Here is a 26888-nt window from a genome sequence, read left to right on the forward strand (position 1 = left end):
TTACTGCCTTATCACGGCAACCTTCAACAACCAGAGCATATTTGCTCATTAAAATTTACACTCTTCAGGCCTCTCGAGGCACAGCCTACATGTTACAATTAAAAAATAATTCACTGTCTTAACTCTTAACAGTTTAACAGGAGTATCGAATACTCATTCTACGAGGCCCTAGTGGGAGGAAAAAAACACAGGTTAAAGTTATTGGCCCAAAAATCAAAATGCTGCAGAGGCAGACACTTGCACTCTTTGAAACTTACACTTAGAAGTTTAAAACCCTAGTTGGGCTCACTGCCCGACGTTACAGAGGCTAATCCTATACTTCTGAGGTGACTAGGTGGAGGAATTTTAAGTTACAAAACTACAGACAGAAAATGGTTACAAAAACATAGTCTCCTCAAATACAAGTTGATAGGGAACTCGAGAGAGTGTGATGCTCTCTATTCCAGGATTTCGGCTAAGTTTACATTATTGAAGATAAGAAATTTAAGGTTACATTCTTAAGTGCTATCTTTCAGAGGCTATCACCTAGTTATTACATGGCTGCCATTACCTTACTGCGCAGGACTGCTTGATGAAGGGCGAGATGCTCCTGCCTCCACTGTTAGCACACACTCAGTAAACTTGACGATCAAGAAGACAAGGTAGCTCGAAAATTTGCCAGCTTTTATACCCGAGAGGAAGGTTCTAGAGAGATCCGGGCTAAGGGCCGACACAACCCCAATTTTTATTGGATAATTAAATGTGTGCAAGAAAACGATAATTGGTTGAAATTAAATATACTATTGGCAACATCTTAAGTTGGCGGGAAGAAATCGAAGTTTTGTCAACTTTATCATACCAAAAACAAAGGGTAATCAACTCAGTGTAGTAAACCTTAAAATAACAAATTACTTTAGAATTTTAATAGTTCCTCTTCACACTAGAGGGCATGACATCAGTTGTTTTTAGTAGAGACATCTGTGGAGAAAAGTCCAAACTTTTTGCACAAGATGTTGAAGATGGTGTTTTACAAGGCGCTTGTACAAGGTGTTTGTACCCTCGCGATACAATAATAATAATGTTATTTGCTTTATGTCCCACTAACTACTTTTATGATTTTCGGAGGTGCTGAGGTTCCGGCATATAGTCCTACAGGAGTTCTTTTACATGCCAGTAAATGTACTGACACGAGGCTGAAGTATTTGAGCACCTTCAAATACCATGGTTGGGGTCAGAAGGCCACCGCTTCAACTGTCTGAGCCACTCAGCTAGGCTAGTCTGAATAGTTAGAGCACCAAGTGGTGGTGGTGGTTGTTATTGTTTTAAGAGGAATTACAATTTGCAACCATCCTCTCTGAACTGAAGTTGAAATTTAACTATAATATTATACACATTTTAAAAAATTATATATTTTGTGAGGACTTGTCACAAATAAGTTGGATTGAGCTTATTGCTGCTCCCACTTGTGTGTGGACCAGCAGAATGTAAGACATGGTTCCAAAGTTAGCAGTCCAAAATTCCTATGATGTGGGCTTTCTTTCCTGTTCAAAGTGCGATAGCTTTAATGGGAGTCAAAACTCCATTTTCAACAAGCAATTTGTCCTCAAGCACACTGTTGAGACATTGTAGGCCCCACTCTTATCCTGAACAACCATGGGCTGATTTCCTTACTTCCTTTTAGTAGTCCAAGCTTTCTGGATTAAAGATAGCAATCTTCCTCTCACAAGATGTTATACCACTTAAGTGACATAAATCGTCCTTTACCATGACTTTTAGTAGAAATTAACAAGATCTGACTTTTATTATAATTTTGTTTCAGAGAATGTGACAATACTTGGCTCTGATGATGCTACAACTTGCATCATTGTCGTGCTGCGCCACTCAGGTGAGCATCTTGCTTGTTATTTTGATTCTACGTGTGCATGTATTGACAGACTTACCCAGCACAGTATTGTTTTGTCAACAGGATCAGGTGCTGTGGCCATGGCGCATCTTGATGGCTGTGGCACTGAGGATTGTGTCAGCACCTTGGTGCAGCGAGTGCAGGAGGCAGCACTTGGCTACCCTGAAGGTAGACTTGAACTGCAACTAGTGGGTGGCTTCTCCGATGCTCGCAACTACTCGGAGACCCTCTTCTACAATATCATGTGTAAGTTGCTGCATTTTATTCTGTATCTGATATGTCGTCATGTGGTGTCCAGATCAGCCTCAGCTACCATATGCAGACATTTTAACTGGACACCATCTATCTGTCTGCTTGTAAGAATTTTTAAGAAAGAACTGAAATGTTTTTCTCTCAGGTGTTTCTGTATCTGATTATGATTATTTTTATTTTTACTAGCGAATGGACTACTTAGGATCACGCTACAACCTCATTTCTTTCTCTTCCTGCAGAGTTTTTGCTGCGTCCAACACTCCTTCATGTGTTCACTGGTCTGCTTCCATTGTTCATCTGTCCAGGCTTCCCCGGTCTTCTTAGTTTTTCCTACAGCTTGAAGCCCTTCCAAATTTTTCAATGTGTTCCTGACTATTCCTTTCGAACAGTTGGACCTCAGAGTTGTTTAAACTTTCCATATCCTACATTTCCTTAATCCATGCTGTAGAGATCTTTTTTCTCCAGAAATAAACTATTATCTGTTTGCTAAGTCTGTTTGCATTCACAGATGTCCAAGAAACGCCATTCTCCTTTTTGTTCATGGTCTCCAAGATTTTTTCCACCTTCTGGTAAACTTCTTTGTTGTTCCAAAGTTTCCATCCACTTTCAGTTTGGACAGCTCCCATAATTTTTCTAAGGATTCTTCTTCCCAAGAGCTCTAGCTTCTCCAGCTTATAGTTCATAAACAGGCACTTTGTTTTGACCATGGTGTTGTAATGTTTTATTTGGGCATTCTAGGATAAGCACTTCTTATTGTAGATATCTCTTGCGAAGCCATATGCTCTCTTCATTTTTGAGATCCGATCTTCCACTGCAGCCTTTTCTAGTCCATTCTCCTGTATGGTCTCGCCAAGGTACTGGAACTTCTTGATCCTTTCTATCCACCCCATCTCTGTTTCCAGGAATTTTGGCCCATCTTTTATGTTTGTCATGAATTTAATCATTTAAGGAAGAAAAAGAAGAAAACTAGAAGTTCTTAAATTTATTTAGGTATTCTCATTCAATTCAACAAAATATTAAATTTTATCTAATGATCATTTTCATAATATTTCATTAGTTTCTTTATTAATTGAAATGGTGTATTAGGATATAATACTTCTTTAAATTGTAAGGAAAAAACAAAAGATAGTGTTATATTGTTTTATTCCTTAAACTGACATCACTGATGAAGGGAATGGATGATTTTCCTGAAACATGTATGATAAAATAAATAATTTTCAATCATTATAAGGTGTATTGACAAGGTGGACCCAACATAAAACTATTTCAAATAGTTTCTTTAATAGATTCAGACAAGTCAATACAGGATCAAATAAAATACCTATTATGGTTAAGTTTATCAACTATGGAAGTGACACGTAACTGTCAGCTTGCATTCAGGGTTATTATTAATAGAAAATGCACACAATGTGCAAAAATTTACATGGAAGAACAGAATTTTGTCAAAGATTCTGTTCGAAGTACACAGTACATACCTGTCACATTGGAGGTTACATCTTTCACACACACGTTTGTCCAGGTTCGTGAAATCGTTTGTTCGCACGTATCTTGTAGTGGAATCCATGAGTAGCAAACCTTGTTTTAATTTGTCTGAGGTTGAAGTTAGCTTGCTTCCAGTCATTGGTCGTCATAGCATCAGTGGAATAAAACTCACTCCATATTTCAGATCTTTTTCGTTGTCTGTCTTTAATTCATTTTTCATAGTTCACAGTAGAAGGCAAACCGTGACTTATCCTTAAATCTTCTATGAAGAATGTTTCTCTAGTAAGTTCGTATGAGAGTCTTGAAAGGGTATATTTTGATAGGCCTAAAACAGCTTTCAAAAACCGAGCTTTCACTTTTTCCACTGTACTGCAAGTACTACAAGTACACTACAAGCTCGTGCGTCAAACGCAACTCGGCTACACCAACAATAATAAACATAACACCATTGCACAGCTACAAATGGGAAAGGAGCCATTACTTTGAACCCAATTTTACGGACGCCACAGGACAACAAGATTTGATTCTAACATAAGGCAACATACATAGCAGAGCTGAACATATTTTAGCCGAATTTTATCCATACATCTGGCAACTTTTTTAAAAAATTGGAAAGTGTTTTATCCCACATGAAGACTAAATCTTTTACTCATGCAATTTTACAACCATATCTTTTAAACTCCAAGAACAGCAGCTGAGTGTACAACTGTAAATGGGACTTAAATACGAGAGTTGATGAATTGACCAACAAGCAAGATACGAATGTTCATGTGCACGAAATGTTTTTTATATATTGTATTTTATCCTGTACATATATATATATATAAGTTAGTTTAAGTGAAGATATGTTTTATACACTATTTTTAGGACCTCAACATAATATTTTAGACATACAGTTGCAATATTGTACATACTGACATATATGCCAATTCACGTTAAGACATGCCCCATTTGTATGTGACTAAATGCACATCATCATATGACATTCCTTTGACAATGCAATTTAATCAAAGCTTCATCATATAAATATGTATTCATGGTTCAGCTGAAGATGACCTTGTATATGGGGTCGAAACCGGTCCTGTAGCTTAATATAAGCAATAAACAAGTATTGATTGGTGTAAATTCTTTCCTATTTTTAAATGTCTAAAACTGTGTTACAATTATACTGTTTCAAAGTTCATATTTTCTACAAGTCCGAGACTTGCGTTATAAGACGTAATTTTATATTTTGCCTCTTCAGTTAAGAGATAGTTTATTACATTCCTATTATTTCAGGTCCGCATTGAACTGGGAATGTTGTACTTGTTAACATCTTAAAGGACCGATTGCTCGTTTCTACCTCACCTCCATTAAAGCGACTCTGAAGATTTTATTGAAGTATTTTAATATGATTCTACGTCACATTTTAAGAAGTGTGTTAAATTAAGCTAATGTTTCTTCAAGATTTTTTTTTCTTTGCGTTTAGGCCATCTGTGGACCACGGTGCTTGTGTTCTAGCTGTGTTTTTGTCTTCGTCTGCCCCTTTTAGCATACTGGATTGTGTTCTTAGTGGCCTCTTGAGCCTTCCTGTTGGCCCAGTATTCCTTCATTTTCTCGCTGAATTCTTTCCTGCGCTCCTCTGACCAATTCCCGGCTCCTTTGTGGCTAGCTGATGTAAGGGATGTTAGGAAAGGTTTAGTTTTGACCATTAAACGGTATGCATTTCTGTCAGTAATGGCGGCTTGATTAATATTAAGCTCTGCAAGATCTTTGTCCACTTGTTTGGTCCAGGGGAATCCAGTAGCTTTGCCTTTGTTAGCAACCTTGAAGATCTTATGGGATAATCTATTAGGATCCATTCTGTATAGTTGTTGCTCTTTTAAATCCACGTTATTTTATTAGTGAGCAAACCGGTTTACATATGTTTTCATCAATTTAAGGTTTAAGACTCGCAAGTCTCAGACTTGTAGAAAATATGGACTTTGAAACAGTATAATTGTAACACAGTTTTAGGTTGTTAATATGGTTTTAAATTGTGTTCAATTTGACGTAGATAAACTTATGTGATTGACAATTTTTCCAAGAACCTATATCAGCTGATGATGACCCAAAAAGGGCGTCGAAACTAGTTCTGATTGAAATATATGTTGTAATTTTATCTAAACAACAGTTTTTATGTATTGAATAAGGTGGATCCAAATTATAATAAAAGTTGTAATCTTGGTTCAATACGGACAAACAGTGAAATTTATTAACTATTTCTAATGGATTATGCTTATGAAATATTTTATCATTTGCTGCTAAATTTCCCCCTTTTCTGAAGATCATTTGTAGTTTTCTTATCGTTGATTTTGAATTTATTATCATCTGCCCAGGCAGCTATGCTGTCCATTCCTTTTTGAAGATCATCTTTGTTGTTTGAGGCCAGGACCATGTCATCTGCATACATATACAGTGATAAGTTTGATATGTCCTTAATTGATTTGACAATGGCAGAGGTTGCAATGTTAAACATCAGTGGGCTGATGGGATCTCCCTGTAATGCTCCATTTGTTTAAATAATTTCAGACGAACTTGATGTGGAGTCATGAATAATTACATAGTTGAATGCTAGAATATTTCTTACTAATTTAACTAGTGGGTGTAATTACCCAAGAATTTTTTCGAGTTTCTGAAATAGTAGCTGTCTGTCTAGTAGATCAAAAGCTTTTGTATAATCAGTAAATACACAGCAGAGCTTCCCTTTTGGATGTCTTAAAGATTCTTCTATATCATCAATCAAGTTTTTTGTTGCGTGTAGTGTGCTTCTGTTTTTACGGAAACCAAATTGCTCCTCTGGCAAATTGTTGTCTAGTTCTTCAATTAATTTATTTGTCAGTAACTTGGTAAGTATTTTTAATATATTATTTTCCAGTGCGACACCTCTGTATGAATTCGGATCTTCTGAATCACCTTTGCCTTTATATAATACTTTGACTGTCAATTTCCTCCAACTATTGGGGATGTTTCCAAGTTCAACGCATTTATTTAATAATTTTGTCCAAATGTGCAAGAATAGATCTGCCGTTTGTTTTATATGTTCGTTAAATATGTGGTTAGGACCTGCGGATTTTTTGCTTTTGACTGATTTTATGACTTGTTCCACTTCAGCACTGATAAAAACTTGTGAATTAATGTTTTCACTATCATTAGAATCAAAATTGAAGGCCAAATGGATGCCAGAAATGTTTAGAATTTTGGAGAAGTGGGATTCACAAGTCTGCATGTGTATGTTATTAACATGTGATTTTCTTTTTCTTAATGCTATAAATAGATCTCTCTTTGCTTCCTCTGCAAGTTCTCTAGCTTTACTTTCAATATGGTTTAACTTTTTCTTTTGTATGAGGTCTTTATATTTCCTCCTAGCCAAAGAGTATTTTAAGAGATCTTCTTGTGGATTAGTTTCTCTTGCGATCCTTAAGAAATGTAAAGTCCGTTGTCTTTCTTGAAAGCATTTTGAATCAAAGCATATTTGGGATTTCCTCTCTTTATATGGAATAACTGCGTCTAGATTGATATTTTCCAGTGTCTTAGCCGCTGCGTCTAGTTCATTATTTCTCAAGTGATGTTCAATAGTACTCACTTGATCCAAGGCTGCAGCGAGCTTCGTTTCATCTAGTTTTCTTGTGCCAGAGTGATGTGGCTGGGTAGTTTCTTTTGCAGAAGATAAGATTTCCGCTTTTATTGATATTGGACAGTGTTTTCTGAACGGGATAATTGATTTGAGAGTGCTTAAGTTGTAATTTAAGATTTTCATCTGTTGACCTCTGTAAAATATAAGGTCTATTGTCCTGCATCCCTTTGATGCGAAATAGGTTTTATCTTCTGGCTTATTGATTAATTTGAAACCTTCTTCATCCATTGTCTGCAAAAGAATCTCTTTTCGCTGATTCTGAATATCTATTCTGCAATTGAAATCACCAGCTATTATTATATTTCTTGATGTATCAATTTTTGTTGTTATTTCCATTATAGTTTCTATAATGTCTTATATGGTAGTATCGGGTGGCAGGTACAAGCCTGCTATTGTAATCAGCTCCGAACGTATTATTATAATATTACCATCATTGAATACCTTTTGAATTTTTCCGAAACGTGATTTGTAATAGCAGGAGACGCCACCCGGCGGTCTGCCTAATTCTCTTTGTTTTGCAAGTGCATAAGATGCATAGAATCCTTGAAGTCCCATGTCGTCTGTTAAGAAGGTTTCCGTAAAAATTAGTATATCTTGTCGTGTTAATGAGTCGTCAGGTATCAATTTTAGGAGATTTTTTAGACCTTAGACATTCCACAAAAGTAGATTAAAAATCAAAGCGTGCCCCCGTTGAGCATCAAAATCGATACCGCCTTACAAGGACATCTCTGGGCCAGAATTCCGCCTTTTCCACTTTTGCAAGATCTGTAAATAATATTCCTATGCGGAATGCTTTATGGTAACCTTTCGTTTGCAGTTCTTCACATTCAATTACAGTGGTAATTCCTTGTTTTGTGCAAATGTCTTTCTTTTTTCTCTTTAGTGGTATCATGATGTATCTTGCTGACATAGAGTCAAGCATGTTTAGCTCCAGCCTGAAGTTCCCCTTCGGTTGATTGCATTGTTCCTATTGTTGCCTTTGGGTGTCGCGGGATCTCATTTCTTCTCAATGCTTCTGTATAGTTTCTTCCTTCTTCTCCCGTTTTTCTGTTTAAATTTTGATGAGCAGATGTAGTAGTATCTTGTTTAGGGTTCTAAAGGACTTGATTTTGTGTGGTGTTATTTATTTGTTGTATAGGAATTGTAGGTGCTGGCCTTACAGAAGGCAGGTAATCTTCACCATTTGGCAGTCCATTCTGGGCAAATTTTAAACTAATACAGCCAGGATCCTAGTCATAACATACCAATTAAATTTATACCACATATTTGTAGTGTCTTTCTGACTGTTATTGTACAATTTCAAAATCCTGAATTAATTTGATCACTCATAATCGATTTATTTTGAAAACATATGAAATTAATTTTGTTTCATGCATGCTTGTCTTTAGGTGCACTTTTCTCTAAAAGTAAAACTCTTACAGGTACCTAATTTTTTGATAGGATATAATACAAGAAATTTGATATACTAAATACAAAATTATTTTTAAAGTGACCAACTGTTTATCAAAAAAAAATTTTAAAGTACATAATTTAATTTACCATAAAAAATTACTCATTTTATTTTTATATTTCAAATATTTTTTATTTCAGTAGCATAATTTTATGTTCACCTCTCTGAGGGTGGTTCCAAGGTACACCATACAAAAAATCAGATCTTTACCTTCAATAGTTACTGAGAAATGTGCACCTGAATGTCTGAAAACTCAGTGTTTGAGTAAATGAAGAAATAAAAAAAAAAGATCACTGACAAGTATCTAGAACATTCCTGCCATGTATTCAGCTTGTGTTTGGCTTTCTTCTTCTTCTTCTTTCTTCTTTCTCTCCATCTTCTTCCTGGTCCTTGATTCCTTAGTCAGGGCCTGAGCATCTTTTTCCGCCTTCATGAGTCGTTGTTTATCAATGGCGTGAAGAGCTGTTGTCAGGTTTTCTCCAGGATTTATGCCTAACTTCCTCAACACAGTTTTCCTGGCTGCATTTCCATCATTAAAGCAAATAACTGCATCCAGTACACCTATTTTTAGAGTATTTAGTCCAACAAATACTGTTTTGGGTACCCTTTCCCAAATACAATGATTAAAACTTTCATTTGGGTTTTGGGTATTCCCATGCAAGCACTTTCGAAGAAGGTCCCTATCACTTATATTCCTGTACACTGGCTTGATTGCTTCCATTACAGCTAATGGCAGAGAATGTTCATGATGGTATTCCATTCCTGTCACTTTTGACTTTTGGTAGCCACACCAAGAGTCAGCACCTTTTGGGCAAGGATAATGCTGTGGGTTACTATCAGTCGATAACTTATGAAAATAAGTAGCCCATACTGCCTCCCTCATTTCCCGTTCATCTGTACACCCTGTGTGCCTCCTTATTGCCATTCCATAATACTGTTGCAGCAGATCAATCTGCACATCAGTTAGTCGACCCCGTCCAGACTGATTTCCCATCCGATAATTTTTTCCCTTGCATGTCTTTGCGCAGCTTTCGCAGTCTTGCTCCCATTCGTTTCTGAACATGGCCACAGCATTCAAGTTTGGTAATTTTCACCTCTGGGCCATATATATTTGCCTCACTCACCCTTACAAAGACCTTGGAGTCACCATCCCCCAGATAGTGTATGTACCTGACACCACGTGTGGTCTCTGATCTCTGAAATATTCTCATAGCACCCTCACTCTCCATGCCCCCACTGTACCCATCATAGTTTTTGACACAGTTGTGATTATGTTCCTTATCCCTTGTACAGTTATGACAATATTTGGTCAAGCATTCAACATCAATCACTTTCCCAGTCTCTAAAGCAGTTGCAGTGACCACACCATTCAGTGATGTATGACCACGCTTTTGCCAAGAACCATCCAAGGCAACAGCCATATCTTTACAGTCATCATTCAGGGCTACTGCTTCATTCACTGCTCTAAGCATAGAGTCCTCTGCTACCTCCTTTAGTGCATTGTGAAGTATGTCAGTAAAAAGAGAGAATCTTGGTGGAGGTGGCAAATCCATCATAGCACAAAGAGTCTGAGCTGACTTACCACCTTTTCCTATGCACCTCATACTGTAGAAAAGTCTAATGTTCACATCATAACCTCTATCAACTTTCTTTGATGTCATAGATGAAGCTGAAGCCCTACATGAACTACAGATTATAGTTAACTTAGTGGCCAGTCCCTTTCTACTTGTAGTGTCTTCAAACAAATTAATACATTCAACACCTTCACAATATTTACACTTTACAAACTGTTTCATAAGTTCAGATAACAAACCAATATCAACTACAACATATCCTTCACTAGCTTCACCTTCAAATGTATCATCCTTACTCTCAGTCTGTATATATGAAAGTTTCCACTGTTTCAGATGAACAACTTACTGGAGTGAGGTTAGAGCTATTGTTTACATCTCTATCAGTAGTACTGCCTGATTTTTTAATGTATAAATTGCCGTAAAACTTTTGTTTACCAAACCTCTTTGTTCTACCCATCACAAAAACAATATAATAGTAACACAGAGTACGGATAAACGTATACGTTTTGCATAAGAGAACTATAAGCCTACAGCACACGTTTCTGTGGAATCAAAACAAACAATAACCACATGTAACTAAACAAATGCAGCCTTCACTATCATCTGTACATAAGGCCAGTACCAACATAGAAAATGTTCATTTACCCTACATATATTATGTGAGAAGTGAAATGTTCAAAGAGAAAATATACCGAGAGAACAAGACACTGGAATGAGGAAATGGGCGTGTCAGCTAGTGGCGGCCATTTTTGAAAACCCAATGTATGCCATTTAAACGGATAAATACAACCAAAAAAATATATGGGCTTGTAGAGAAAAGCATGACGAATCATTTAAGACATAAAACAAAAAATGCATTTTTTGACCGATAATACCTGCCTTCTGTCCTTGGACCTTCGTTTATAACCGTTGATTTTTGTTTTTAATTTAGAAGTTTTTCAACAGTCTTTTCAATTATTGTAGTCATGTCTGTAAAAAGAAAGGACAATATGTTTTCTATTTTCTCATTCATTTGATTGAGTGGATTATCTTTCTCTTTAAAATCCAAAAGTTCTGGTTTGCAGATGTCACAAAACCAAGTGAGTTTACACTTTGCTCTTTTCATAATTACAAATTCTCCGTTTGTGACTTTCGCACAATCTTTATGATACCATTTGTTACAAGGGTCTTCACACTGAATAGCATTACATTTAGATTCAAATATTTTATTGCATGCACCACAATTTGATTTGTTTTTGTTTGTTGACGTTGGTTCGTTGTCCGAATTGGCCGGCATGACGCTTGGAATTTAAAGATAAGAAAGATGAATGAACTATTTATTCTTAGGTTGTTTGATAGTGAAATGCACAACACTACCTGAATCAGTCGATGTGTATATTCTAGGTAAGTTGTTATTCTGTATTGTTTAATTTCTATACATCAGCAGGAGCCAATGAAATAAGTGTTCATTGGAAGAAAATTGAACTGTTATTCGTTAGTAAAAAATTCCCCTGACCAAAATGGTGTCTCCCAGCAGAGTAAACAATGATTAAATTTTCTATCACAATTCACTCCTTTCTTGCTATACACTTTGGACAACACAATCTCTTGTGAAGGGACACTTTTTAGATATATATATCGTTCACTGTATGGATTATGTGAAACCTCAGACACTATTTAATCATTGCAAATGTACCACCTAGAATTACGCTTGTCTGTCACCTGTCACTTTTCTAATATGAAAAAAGAAAAAAGACCTATCTGTGTCAGTGCAACATAAAGCAAATTGTAAAAAAATGGAAGTTACAGACCGGCGGCTCCACGGAAATTGACTTGCCGTGAAATATGTAACATGCTCCTGCCATAATTTTTGTATCTACACTTTTGGATATTAGCAAGCTTCAAATGAGGACAGAAAAGAATAAGACTTTAAGGAATCTTTAACCTAAGACGTCAGACAAAGTGTGGATTATTCCTATGAATGTGTTCAGGGTGATAAGGACTAGAATTTTTTCAGTGTGAAAGAGGAAGGGAAGTTTTGTGAAGCAGCTTAGCAATGTAGTGAGGGATGACAGCAAAGCAATTACAATGCATGAATTGGTAATAGAACTTCGTAGAATATGAGGAATATGAAAGTTAATAGGAATGGGAAAAATTTACAGGATTTATTTTATAGTATCGGGGTAGCAGATGCAAATTCGTTCTTCAGCTGTAAGACGTGGAAGAATAATAGTTGTGGTGTGGTGGAAGGACAACCTTAATAGTGTAATGAATCTCTTACATCTGCCATTGTAATTTTATAGATTTAAATCTGTACAAGGTGAGCCGAACCTGTCCTCGGAAACTCCCGGCACTAAAGGCCGTACGCTAAGTAGATAAAATACTAATTAGTATCCAGTGTACATATTTTTAATGTTGAGAAAGGAAACATTCAAGTTATGATCGACAATAACACCATTGAGAAAGTCATGGGAAACGCTTTACAAGTTATGAGCAATCTTATACTATTTTTGTTGCTAATCTAGTTCAGTTTCTCTCTGAAGTAACATCAAAAGTACGCCAAAAAAAAAGTTGTCAGTTGTGGACAATTTGACAGTGGTGGTGGTGGTGGTGGTGGTCACACCTATCTTTGGGGGACATTGTAGTACTCTTTTTGCATGTGCTATCATTTTTAAGGCTTCTGTTCAAACATTTAAATTACTCCTGTACTTCCCTTTGACTGGGCATTTCCACTACAGCTTTGCTTTGTCTCAAAAGTAACCTCTTCTACAATTCAAAGTCCTCCAGACAAACCAGTTTTAACCAAATTAGCTTCAAACTTGACACAAATGTGCAGCTGCCTGTTGTTCATAATTTGTTATGTCCATAAAATATATGAAAACTTTCAGAAATACCTTCAGTCAATGCATGGGAAAATCAGTTGTTTTTAAGATGCCATGCCACTTAATAGCAAATATGTTGTTTACAATGTGTTTTACGTCGCGCCTACACAGATAGGTCTTACAGTGACAATGGGATAGGAAAGGTGTAGCAGTGGGAAGGAAGTAGCCGTGGCCTTAATTAAGTTACAGTCCCAGCATTTGCCTGGTGTTATAATGGGAAACCATCTTCAGGGTTGCCGACAGTGGGGTCGAACCCACTATCTCCCCTAACCGCACGGCCACTTCCTTGGTGAATATGTTGTTAAAAATATAAGTTTGTAATTAATAACAAACAATTCTACAAAAAGGCCTTCCTGACCAAGGTAGTAAAGGCGTGCTCAGTTCACCCGGAAGGATGTGGGTTCAGTTTCCTGTCAGAAAGTCTAAAAATTTAAGAAACAAGATTTCCACTTCCGGAGGTGCACATTTCCCTGAGGTTCACTCAGCCTGCACTAAAAATGGGTACCAGATTAATTCTCGGGGCAAAGTCGGCCGGGTGTAGAGCTAACCACTCTACCCCACCAAGCGTCGAGATTACAGATACATTCCATCCCTCCAAGTGCCTTCATGGCATGTACGGAGACGACTTTGCTTTTTATAATTCAGCAAATAATTTCTTTTCTTTCTTAGGAAACAAAGAGCCATAATTCTGTAAATAATTGCTAAGTTAAAAAGCACATTTTTAAGTTTTCTTAATTTAGTCTGTAGTAACTGTCTCACCAAATATTGTGTATATTAGGCTAAAATTAGATAGAAAATTCAGTAGTGGACCCCACTCCCATTAAGAGGAACTGGTTATAATCACCATCAGCATTGTTCTTACTCTTGTCGTATGCTCATGTGCACTGGTGTTTTTCTAAAGTTGGAGAAACAGCAGACATGAAATGTGAGAGGCAGGACACACCCTGGTCATTTGTTATTAGCCCTCTAATTGAGCAGTTGAGGCTATTGATGATGCCCCATCAGTCCTGCTGGGAGATGGATGTGCACAGGTCATGTGCTCCTCGTTACTCACTCATTTGGCTCTCCGTACAGTGCTAATCAACTAAAAAATAAACTAAATGTGAAGTAATACATGTTCAGTAGGGATATAATTGTGTTACATCCTGAGACAGGGCCTAGGAACAGGGATGTAACTGGGTTAGTTTCATCTCAGGGCAAGAACTCGCCTTAGCGCCACCCCTCCCCCTCCAACCAACCAAACCAAACCAAACCCCTTCCCGACAACACCTGATTTTGCCATTTTACTGTAATTCCCCTCATTCATCTCCATCATCATCATCATCATTATCATCATCATCATCATCATCATCATCATCATCATTTTCCAGCTCCATTTTCTTGGGTGTGGTGTATAAGTGCTCACCACTTCTTCCTGTCAAAGTATAGTTTCTGTTCCTCTATGTCCTCCCACTTGACATTTTTCTTGATGACCTCCGATTTCACTGTGTCTATCCATCTATTCCTTTGTCTCCCTACTGGTCTCTCCCCTTTCACTTCTCTGTCAAAGTAATTCCTTCCTGTTCTCGTTCCGTCCATCCTCGTAACATGTCAGACCATTATAGCCTGCATCTTCCTAAAAGCTCGGTAACAGGTATTTTGATACCAGCCTCCTTCCTGTTTACTTAATTTCTAATCTTGTTTTTCCTGGTCTTTTGGTTCATTGTTCTGATGAATTTAATTTCTGTTAGCTGGATTTTACTATTAGCCTTGTTATGTAGGGTACATGTTTTGACACCATAGATGAGAACACAAAATTCTTATCATGGGATTACAGGAAATTAGAAAAACTGACCAGGATGCCTTGGAATCTCAAGGGTACAGACTTTATAAAGGTATACACGGGCCGGGCGAGTTGGCCGTGCGCGTAGAGGCGCGCGGCTGTGAGCTTGCATCCGGGAGATAGTAGGTTCGAATCCCACTATCGGCAGCCCTGAAAATGGTTTTCCGTGGTTTCCCATTTTCACACCAGGCAAATGCTGGGGCTGTACCTTAATTCAGGCCACGGCCGCTTCCTTCCAACTCCTAGGCCTTTCCTATCCCATCGTCGCCATAAGACCTATCTGTGTCGGTGCGACGTAAAGCCCCTAGCAAAAAAAAAAAAAAAAAAGTATACACGGGAAGAGAGTGATGAAGAATGTCTCACAATTTGGAACAGGATTCTTGGTCAGCCTTAAAATAATAAACTCAGTTCAAGAATTCAAATCACAGTCTCCACGACTCTCAACGCTCACCTTAAAGGCATCTAATAAAATCTATACTATAATAAATGCCCATGCTCCCACTAATGATAAAAACAACTCCTCAAAAGACCATGAGGAAACAGAAGAATTTTGGGACCTATTTGACCAGACCATAGATAATATCTCCAAACGCCATGTAAAATTATTAATAGGTGACTTCAACGCTGAACTAGGCAGAGAAAGAAAATACCATGACATCATTGGAAAATGGCCAGCACACAAGAAAACAAATAAAAATGGAGAGAGACTAGTTGACCTGTGTAGAAACCATAATTTAATCTCAAAATCTACATGTTTTAAGAGGAAACGTCAAAAACTCAAAACATGGAAACACCCTGACTACACTAAAGGAGAATGGCAACTGGATCACATCTGCATGGACAAATACCACCACAAAGAGATCTATAACGTCAAAGTCTTCCGAGGAATAGAGACAGGTTCAGATCACTAGGTAGTTAAAATTAAACTCACTCACCAGAGGAGACAACAAAAGCAAGCCCTTAAAACTAAAAGAAAAATAGATCCTACCCAGCTAATCAACAACTAAAATTGCCAGAAAGCAACTGAAAAAATAAAAATCACAGATAAACTTGAAGACTTAATACACAACCTTAAACAAACTGCAGAAGACCTGGCTCCAATTAAACCACGTAAAAAACACCAGTGGTGGAACAGTGAGTGTGATGAAACAGTGGAGAAAAGACATCAGGCATGGCTATTACATCAGTCCTGAAAAACAGAAATATCCTATCAAAATCTAGTAATACAGAGAAAAGAAACTACCCGAGAAAACTGTAACAAATAATTAACAAATGCACATTGTTAACATATGCAGATGATACTGTTACGTGTTGGCAGGGTAAATAAATAAGACAGAACCTGGTAGCATCCTATTCCTAAAATGTATTACCTAAGCTCTAAAACTACACATTTACACACACACGATTGCCGAGCTCACAACTTACACAAGTTCACAGGACACATACTTATACAGTTCGCGCTCTCTCTCTTAGTTTCTCATGTTTTATCAACAATGATGCACATGCACGCGCGTGCGCACACACTCACACACACACAGAGTCTCTGATTACTTGCACTACACTCACTCAGCCGCTCAGTCACACTCATTAGTGCTGTCATGGTCCGCAGTCCACATGTCAGTCTTGCAGCTCGGGATAGTATCCGCTGTCCATCCAGTCCGTCAAACTCCACTTACAGCCCCATGTCGATACCCAATGTTGTCGTCCACACTGCACAGGACAGACCGCGTCCTCTTCCAGCAGCTGGTCTAAGACACTTGCAAGCAGACGACAGGAACAACAGACTGACACCTCAGCTCAGGCTGTCACTAACTCACTGACTGCAATCTTCGCCGACTCACTACGCCAACTAACTCAACTCCCGTAGGTCGCGCCCGACTTAAATACCTGGGCCCATGCCATCTGGATGCTTCCAGAAGGGACATGCCTCCAGTATCTTCCCGAAGGCGAATATTCTCCGCGCGCCATCCAGATTCTATCATAACGCCAAAGGCCTCCAATGAGTGAGTAGGACGATCCAGATAGCAGCGGCGGGAGAGATTCCAATCCACAAGCGGCTGTCCTCCACCTGGTGACGGGAGTAGGGAGAGGTTGGGCCTTCCTTGGTGATGAGAGTGCGGTTGGAGTTAGCTAGCTCGCGTTACTTCCGTGGTTGTACATTGGCATGGCAGACACAGCGGCTCACCATGCCACAATACAGTCACTTTTGCTGAAGGAACTAGTTGGAATAGAATAGAATGGAATATGCCATTAATGTGTGTATATCCAGCCCTTGTCCCGTTTCTGTACGGGGTCAGGTCTGAAGTGAGATGAATCTCGTGAGTTTTTATGACCGGGTGCCCTTCCTGACATCAACCTCATCAGAGGAATTAATGAAATGAATGATGTGATGTATGATAGTAGGAAAGGAGAGGGTGAACCCTGGTGCCAGCACATAGCCTACCCCATTTTAATAACACCAAGGGGCCTACTCAAAGCTTTGTCCCCATCCGTCGCATGAATCGCCATCAGCCTCACTCCATATGAGCACTGTGGAGAAGTTTGAAATTGAATCCAGGCTTTTGGCATGCAATCTAGGGATTAGGAATTGTTTACCACCATGGTGTCAGACTATAGACTTCAACACATTAACAATCATGGCCACCAGGCAGGTTGGAAGAAGAGATGGAATGATAGTACACATCTTAAGACACCCAGGGTTTGTTCAGTTGATTTATGAGAGAAGTGGAGGCGGTAAGAATGGTAGGGGTAGACCAAGATGTGAATATGACAAGCAGATTAGAGCAGGTGTAGGATGTAGTAGTTACGTAGAAATGAAAAGTTTATTACAGGAAGCCCAGGAAGCTGCATCAGACCAGTCTATGAATTGATGACCCAAACAGCTACACATTAATTTTACTGTTTTTTTTGGTTCATTGTTTTGGCCTACTAGGCACCATGGTGCTCATCTGAACTCTGAACTAGGGTCTTCTGTATTTTCTTGGCCCAGTACGCTTTCCTTTTCTGGCTGTGTGCCTGCTTTCTTCCATCCGTCCACTTAGGTCTGGTGGTCCGCTTGTGAGGGACAATGGAGAGATTCGTAGAGCTCGTTGTTGTGCCTCATCCTGTAGGTAGCATCCTCCTCTCTTGTGGGTCCTAGGAAATTCCTGTTGTTAATATAAATTTATATAATTTTTTGCATGTTTTGTTATTCAGTATTATTCGTGCCTTTACTTGGATTCCTTGCTCTCATGTTTGAAATAGTGAATCATATGGATTGGGATGTCTGTTTGAAATTCATGGCCTCTCTTTTTGTATCTGCAATTAGAGAGCAGTCAGTTTTGATGTTCTGTACCTGTGTTCAGCTTATGCTGTTGAAGCTCTATCAAAAACTTTGTGCCTGCAGATGCTTTCCATCGGCAGCTGGTAGAGATCGACTTGACGCTAGCTTGTGTTGGGGAACTGAACACGACTGTACGCAACAACATCCACTGGCCCATCCTATATGGAGTGGGTAAGTACTGCACATGTGAGGGATGTACTATATGTGGTGGGTGAGCTGGTCCTGTAAGAGGTGTTTCATGTCCACAGGTATGAACGTGAAGACTGGAGAATTATTCCCGGCTACATTCCCAGACAAGGGCCCAGACCAAGCCCTGAGGTACGCTCGCCACCTCACAGGCGGCCAGCAGGTGAGATCAACTTCAAGTATTGTCAAAATTTGCTCCTCGTACAAAACTGTCTTCAGCTTTACAAACTTTCTTTCCTTTTCTGTTGACATTCATGTTCAAGTAAACTTTGTATTGTAAGTTTGTCTTGTACCATTCTTCACCTCACAGTATTTCTTTCTTAGCTTTCTTCTTTTTTTTTTATTTGCAAATGGATGATTTAGGACCACGCAGAATCAACATTTGACATGTCTAATATAATCGGAAAGAATGTCTTTCCAATTCTATCAAGCTGACTGGCCTGTAATTATCTGCTTTACATTTATCACTCTTTCATTTGTATACTGGGTCAACTATAGGAACTCTACACTCATTTGTTATAGCTCCTTCTTGCAAACAGTTATCAAATAAGTACTTCAGATATGGTATTCTATCTTTTTTTGAGAGTACCCCCTGTGGTAGACCCATGGTATCCTCTGACTGTTGAAAGAGGCAACTAAAATGGGCGACCAAGGGATGATGGGGTTTGAACCATGAGATTACCCGTGATTAATACCACTACGTGAGGAACACCATGGGTTGACTTTACTTGTGATTAGTAGCACTATGTGAGGAACACCATGCGTCTGTAATTAATATCATCAGGGGTGGATCACTATGGGCCGATTACAGAAACGGTATTTAGATTATGTTTTTGGTTAAACAATGTCTAAGTATGGCAGCAGCATTGCAAAGGCGTTATTTATCACATAGACACTGTCTAAAACCGATGTTCAACTGGCCATGTTTAAACATTGCCGAGAAAACTGTTTAACCTCAAATTTCAGGAGTGAATCGCAATCAGAGGTTAAGTACCATGAAACATGTGACACAAGGGATAGTCCAGTAACTGTCAACTTGACTACAATTCTTGGCAACTGATATATTATAATATATTTGGGATACTTTCCCCGGAATTAGAGGTCACTTCGACTACATCCGTATCAGAATAATGGTGGTGAGGTAATTTTTGTTTTAAGAGGAAGTACAACTAGGTAATCATCCTCTCTGAACAAATTAGTGGAAAATAAATTTAAAATAAAATAAAAATATATATTCAATGAAGGATTTTGGAAACAAAGTACAAAATAAAACAAAAAATTATTGAATTAAGCCGAAAAAACTAACGAATCAAAAGAGAACGTGCGTTCCCTGAGTAACAGTACACTTGTAATTTACATACCGTTGATTAATCCCCTGTCGCACATAAAGTGGATGCCGAGATCAGCAGTAGTCGCGTCATCTGCTAATATGCGTTTGAGTGTTTCCTTCAGGCCGAGGCTCCGTCTTAGGCCAGAGAGATCGGCGCACTCTGTGAGGACGTGGGTCACAGTGAAGTCAGCACCACAAGAACACACTGGGGGGTGTCCTTCCCTCTTTAGGAGATAAGAGTGTGTAGATCGCTCATGATCCGTAAAGGCCGGAAAGAGGACCGTCACATGGTAGTTCTCTTCTTAATTGCTCTCAGCTTGTTGGGAGTTCGGATAGCGAGCCCAGGACACGAAGATGGTTCGACGTAGCTGAGAACAAATATCTTTAGCAGGTACATTGACGGATCTTACAGGTAAAAGTAACGCTTCCTTTACAGCTTCATCCGCAAGTTTGTTTCCCAGAATAACTTGTTCCTATCATCAGAGGGCTGTCACATACAGTACATCAACCAGGAGGGATTCAGCTATTACATTTACTGCCAAGTAAGCACACGTAAGTCTAGCGACACTAAAAAGTAGATAGGCTAGTGCGTGTTTTTTTTTTTTTTTTTTTTTTTTTTGATAATCATCGCACTAATTGAGGTAAGTTTTCGGCAACTGTGAGATAGGAAAAGGCAAGGACTGGAATGGAAGAGCTGTGGCCATAACAGCCCTGGTATTTGCTTGATGTAAAAAATGGGGGAACTATGGAAAACAATCTTCAGGGCTGCCGATGATGCGCTTCGAACGTATGATCTCTAGAATGCAAGCTACATCTATATGGCCCATACAACTCATTTGGTTACACAGTAGGCCTACTATAGTTCCATCTTCCCCTCGCAGAAGCTATTTAGACACTCACCATAACAACACTACAATCAAAGCTACACTTCCTTGTATGGTGGCGTGTAGCTTTAGTGTTGAACATATGACATTTTATTTCCACCGAAAGGAATATTCTTATCTGTGGGCAAGTCATGCTCATGCTTAGCCATATTTGAGTAATATGTAGGAAGATGACAGCTAACTTATGTTTGGCGCGCGCACTGATGATTTCATTGGTTGCGACAAGCAAAGAGTTGCATGGAGGATACTTCTGTTTTCATTTTCGAACCAATATTGAAACTTTAAACGACATCTAGCTAAACACCGGCTGAACATTGTTTATGCAATGGAAGACATGTAGTACCACTATGTGAGGTACATCACAGTTCTGGGCAACACCTGTGATTAGTACCACTATGTGAGCAACACCACAGTTCTGGGCAGCTCCTGTGATTAGTATCACTATGTGAGGAACATCACAGTTCTGGGGCAGCTCCTGTGATTAGTATCACTATGTGATGAACATCACAGTTCTGGGGCAGCTCCTGTGATTAGTACCACTATGTGAGGAACACCACAGTTCTGGGCAGCTCCTGTGATTAGTGCCACTATGTGAGGAACACCACAGTTCTGGGCAGCTCCTGTGATTAGTACCACTATGTGAGGAACATCACAGTTCTGGGGCAGCTCCTGTGATTAGTACCACTATGTGAGGAACACCACAGTTCTGGGCAGCTCCTGTGATTAGTGCCACTATGTGAGGAACATCACAGTTCTGGGGCAGCTCCTGTGATTAGTACCACTATGTGAGGAACACCACAGTTCTGGGCAGCTCCTGTGATTAGTACCACTATGTGAGGAACATCACAGTTCTGGGGCAGCTCCTGTGATTAGTACCACTATGTGAGGAACACCACAGTTCTGGGCAGCTCCTGTGATTAGTGCCACTATGTGAGGAACATCACAGTTCTGGGGCAGCTCCTGTGATTAGTACCACTATGTGAGGAACACCACAGTTCTGGGCAGCTCCTGTGATTAGTACCACTATGTGAGGAACATCACAGTTCTGGGGCAGTTCCTGTGATTAGTACCACTATGTGAGGAACATCACAGTTCTGGGGCAGCTCCTGTGATTAGTGCCACTATGTGAGGAACATCACAGTTCTGGGGCAGCTCCTGTGATTAGTACCACTATGTGAGGAACACCACAGTTCTGGGCAGCTCCTGTGATTAGTACCACTATGTGAGGAACATCACAGTTCTGGGGCAGCTCCTGTGATTAGTACCACTATGTGAGGAACACCACAGTTCTGGGCAGCTCCTGTGATTAGTGCCACTATGTGAGGAACATCACAGTTCTGGGGCAGCTCCTGTGATTAGTACCACTATGTGAGGAATGCCATGGGCCTGCATTACCTATGAGTGGTGTCATTATGTGAGGAACACAAGAGGTCTGTGTTACCTGTGAGTAGGACATTACCTGTGATTAGTACCACTACATGAGGAACATCATAGATCTACTTTACCAGTGATTAGTAAGTACCATTATGAGGGGCTGGTGATCTGTATTTTGGACCCCTTTAGACAACAAGCATCATCGATTTAGGATTTTGCTCTGGAAGCACTTCCTTGTTCAGTGTGTACCATTGTTTTAAGAAAGGTGGGGTATTATGTGTCGGATCCACTTATTGTTTTAAGTTCATAATTGTTCGTCATCTTCTTGAATTCTAATCAGGGGATGAATTTTGGAATTTTAATTGTCATTACATTTTGTCTCATCTCGTACCATTAGGGGCTGATGACCTAGATGTTAGGCCCCGTAAACTACAAGCATAATCATCATCTTATTTTTGTAAGTGTCTTTATTATCATAGGTAAATTCCAGTTAGTCACCTCCTTTACTGGGGCATGATCCTAATGTCAAACTGTCTTTACTGCTCTCTAAATACTCTGCAAATTTTCACATTTTCCTTCCCCTTGTTTGTTAATGAATCCTGCAACTTGTTTCTGCCTTAAAGTACCTATACATACTGTACCATTCCATTTTTCCGTTTTTCACCAAAACTCGTATCATCATCATTTCCCTTTATCCAGCTGTAGGGGCAAATATGGTTCCTACCCCACTTTCTTCGGTCTTTCCACCACTTCTCCTCCAACACTGTCCCATTCCAGGTTTCTTTCTATAATGCTGCGTTGGATGGTATCCTTCCACCTCAATCGTGGTCGTCCACAGCCTCTCCTTCCTTGCATTTGCATTTCCATCATCTTTTTTGGCATTCTTTCGTCACTCATTTGCTTGATGTGCTCAAACCATCTTAGTCGGCTCTTCTCTATTCTATCATTCATTTTTTCCACTCCAATTTCTTCCCAGATTTTCTCATTCCTTATTTTGTCTTTTCTACTCTTCTGTATCATACTCCTCAAGAACATTTCGGCTGTCTGTATTCAACTCTCAACCTTCTTTGTCATTGTCCAAGTTTCTGCTCCGTAAGTTGTTAAGGGTATGTAATACATCTTGTACATAGTTTCCTTTGTTTCCATTGGCACATCTTTGTCCCATAACATGTTTCTTACACTATGATAGAAACAACTACCAGCTTGAATTCTCTTACTAATCTCAGCATCCAGTTGAGCATTCTCCATTAATTCACTCCCCAGATATTTGAACATTTCCACTACTTCCAGGGGCTTGTCTGCAAGTCTGATCTGACCTTTCCCTTCTTTCTCCCCTCTAGCCATAACAAGAGTTTTACTCTTTTCTACACTTATTTTCAGTCCACATTCTTCGATCTTCCCATTCATGACATTCAACTGTTCTTGAACCTTTCTGTCGTCTTCTCCCCAAATCACAATATCATCTGCAAATAACAACATGTTCATTTCTCTTCCTCCATATGCTGCTTTTGCTGTTCTCATGATGTCATCCATTACTATTGTAAACAGGATTGGTGATAGAACACTTCCCTGTCTCAGCCCACTAGTTATTTTGAACCAACTTGTCCTGCCAACTTGTGTTTGCATGCAACTACAACAATCCCTGTCAAATTCCTTTTTGCACCAGACTGTCCCAAGCTTTAGTCCTGGGGACACTGTCATATGCCTTTTCAGTGTCAATGAATGTCATCACCATATCATTCCTGTACTCCCATTGTTTTTCCATTAGTTGTCTCATAATGAAAATGGGCTCTATTGGTTACAAAGCGCATTTCTATCTACGAAATGTCACTGTAAAATTTGTCACAAATGGAACATAATAATTGCTTTTACACAAACGAAGTCCTGACTATTTTATTTTTGGAGAATATTATGTATACCTACTTCACTACTTTACAAGTACTTTTGGTGCTACGCTTACAACAACACACGTATGTGTTTTGTTTGTCTTACACTTTCAACAGTTTCGTGTGTGATGTCTGTGTTCACTGAAGTTCTTTGCTTTCATTTCATTGCTTCAGTTGTGAATTCACGGTAGTACTGTAAAGGAACATTTCCTGAATTGTATCGTGATATGCAAGAATTAATTGGCGACAAAAAGCCATGGCCAATGTACATAAAAAGAATTCTGTGGACTAGTCAACTGAAATACAGAGACAGATTACCGATCACAGTGGGGTTTTTTTTTTGAAATGGTTGTCTTATGGACTTTTTCATAGAGTTTCTGAAAGGTTGTAGACGAAAGAGTAACTTCCTAACTCCTAAGAAAATAGCAAAATTTATAGGAATCTGGAAATGGTTGGAGAAATGTGTTGAACAAAAAAGGATGGATATTTTGAGGAAAAGAATATATTATGATATATCATTAGGGTGAGTTGTGGACTTGTACCCTAACTGATTCATTAAGTGATTTATTGGTCCAGGGATCATGCTATTTTCCTTCAAACAAAAATAAAAAATATTTATTGGTCCAGGGATTGTGCTATTTTTCTTTCAACAAAAATCATTTGGGTCTTTTAACTTCATTATAACATGGTCATTTGCCTCATTGAAGAACGAAATAACATCGTGAATGCTGTTGACCTTCATTTTGCTGTTTGAACTGGCTGCACTAGTCGTATGGACAAAGATAATGAGAATCCACACGCATAGCACTCCCGTTCCTCGGTGCTGGCCCTGGACCTCAAGAAATTAAAAAAAGACGGCACCAGCAGTGGAATATGACATAAAGGAGTCATGTTTACAGGCCGTAAGTATGTATTCATATTTATGTTATAACGACGGTATTTCTTAATTTGCTGCAGATTTTTCACTTCATTTGTGTAACAGCAATTATTATGTTTCATTTGTGACAAATTTTACAGTGACATTTCGTAGATAGGAATGCGCTACATAACCGGCTCTATTGTTGACCTTCCACTTCTGAAACCAAACTGATTTTCCTGTATCTGATTCTCAACCCTCAACCTTATTCTACTTTCCAGTATCCTTTCCATTATCATAGCAACATGGGATATTAGAGTAATTCCCCTGTAATTCTTCAAATCTTTCTTATCGCCTTTCTTGAAAATTGGGATGATTATTCCTTTTTGCCAATCCTCAGGGATTTCCTCATTCTCTCAGACATTCCTGAGAACCCGATATGTCCACTGCAGGCCTACAGCTCCCTGCCTTTATCATCTCCACTGAAATGTCATCTGTTCCAGCAGTTTTTCCATTCTTCATCTTTCTTACCGCCATTTCAGTTTCATTTATTGTAATTTCTTTATCAACTAATTGCCTTTTCTGGTCATCCATTGAATGACTGTCATCAGTTCTTATGTTCAGCAACTTTTGAAAATACTCTCTCCATCTATTTCTTATTTCTTCTGGCTTTGTTAATATTATGCCGCCTTCATCCTTCACAAATCTGGTGTTTACTTGATCTCTTTGTTTCTTAAGATACCATACAGTAATTTCTTGCTGCTCTGCATATCATCTCTCAATTTCCGTGTGAATAAGGCTCGGCTTTTCCTCTTTTCTTCCTCCACCACTTTCTTGGCCAAATTCTTTGCCTCCGCATATTTTCTCCTACTTTCTTCAGTCTTAGATGTTTTCCATGCTTTCCATGGCATTTTCTTTTTGTTCACTTTAATCTTTACCGTATCATTCCACCAGTGTGTCTCTTTGTCTTTCACATTTCCTGATGTTCCACCACATACCTTTTCTGCACATCCAACCAGCCGTTGACCTGAATTTTGGACTCCTTTAGACATAAAGCATCATTGTTTCAAGAATGTGCTTTAGAAGCAGTCCCTTGGTGAGTAATACTATTGTTTTCAGATAGTTTCTAGGAAGGTGGGGTACTGCGGGTCAGATCCACTGATTGTCTTAAATTCATATTCATCCATGCATTCTTCATCATGTTTTGAATTCTAGTCAGTGGATGATTTTGGATTACATTGTCATTACAGTTTGTCTCATTTTGTTCCATTAGGGGCCGATGACTTGGATGTTAGGCCCCTTTAAACAACAAGCATCATCATCATCATCATCATCATCCTGATCCTGTCGAAAAGCTTTTGCACTCCAGTTTCCTTCGTGATGTCCTCAATTCTTACTCTACCCTCTCTTGTCTCTCCTGTCATACTTAATACAATTTAATTTCACTGGCCTGGATTTTATTCTCCTGTCTTTTTGTCACTGTCCAGATCTCCGCTCCATATGTCAGTCTCGTAATGTACCTTCATTCCATATTGATATTGTACACAAATGCAATGAGAAGAAGGCTTCCACCTAATCAATATTTATTAATAATAATAAGTATTGATTGGGCAGTAGTACATGACCTCTTTACACTTCATTAACACTGCCTTCCTACCTCCACATCAGGTTTCTCTCACTCTGGTACAATGCATTTCCCTGTTGAATCCTTTTACTGATCTCCATGTGCATCCTGCATTAGTTCACTTCCGAACTACTTGAAGCTCTTCACATTACCAAGATTTTGTCACTTTGTTTTTATATAATTCCTTTCCCTTCCCTTTCTCCTCTAGTCAGCACCATTGCCTCACTCTTTCCCATGCTTATTTTGATTCCATCATTTTCAATAATGTCGCTCAATATGTTAAGTTGCCCTCACATTTCCTTTCTCTTTGTTCCCCACACCACAATATCATCTACAGACACCAGTCCCTGTCCCCATATTTTTGCATATTATATTATTATTATTATTATTATTATTATTATTATTATTATTATTATTATTATTATTATTTATATCCTATGATTTAGAT

General features: G+C 38.8%; 1 protein-coding gene across 2 annotated transcripts in view; it reads left to right on the plus strand.

Annotated features, from left to right (window-relative positions):
* Ntan1 (N-terminal amidohydrolase 1) overlaps positions 1-26888 on the plus strand; it is a 303749-nt gene that overhangs the window by 263057 nt on the left and 13804 nt on the right. For both annotated transcript variants that reach the window (XM_067146204.2, XM_067146196.2), the window contains 4 exons: positions 1799-1864; positions 1946-2128; positions 18364-18471; positions 18549-18649. In XM_067146204.2, coding sequence (XP_067002305.1) covers positions 1799-1864; positions 1946-2128; positions 18364-18471; positions 18549-18649 — 458 coding nt within the window. The remainder of the gene's footprint in view (positions 1-1798; positions 1865-1945; positions 2129-18363; positions 18472-18548; positions 18650-26888) is intronic.

Source organism: Anabrus simplex, chromosome 1, assembly GCF_040414725.1.
Source record: "Anabrus simplex isolate iqAnaSimp1 chromosome 1, ASM4041472v1, whole genome shotgun sequence".
NCBI lineage: Eukaryota > Metazoa > Arthropoda > Insecta > Orthoptera > Tettigoniidae > Anabrus > Anabrus simplex.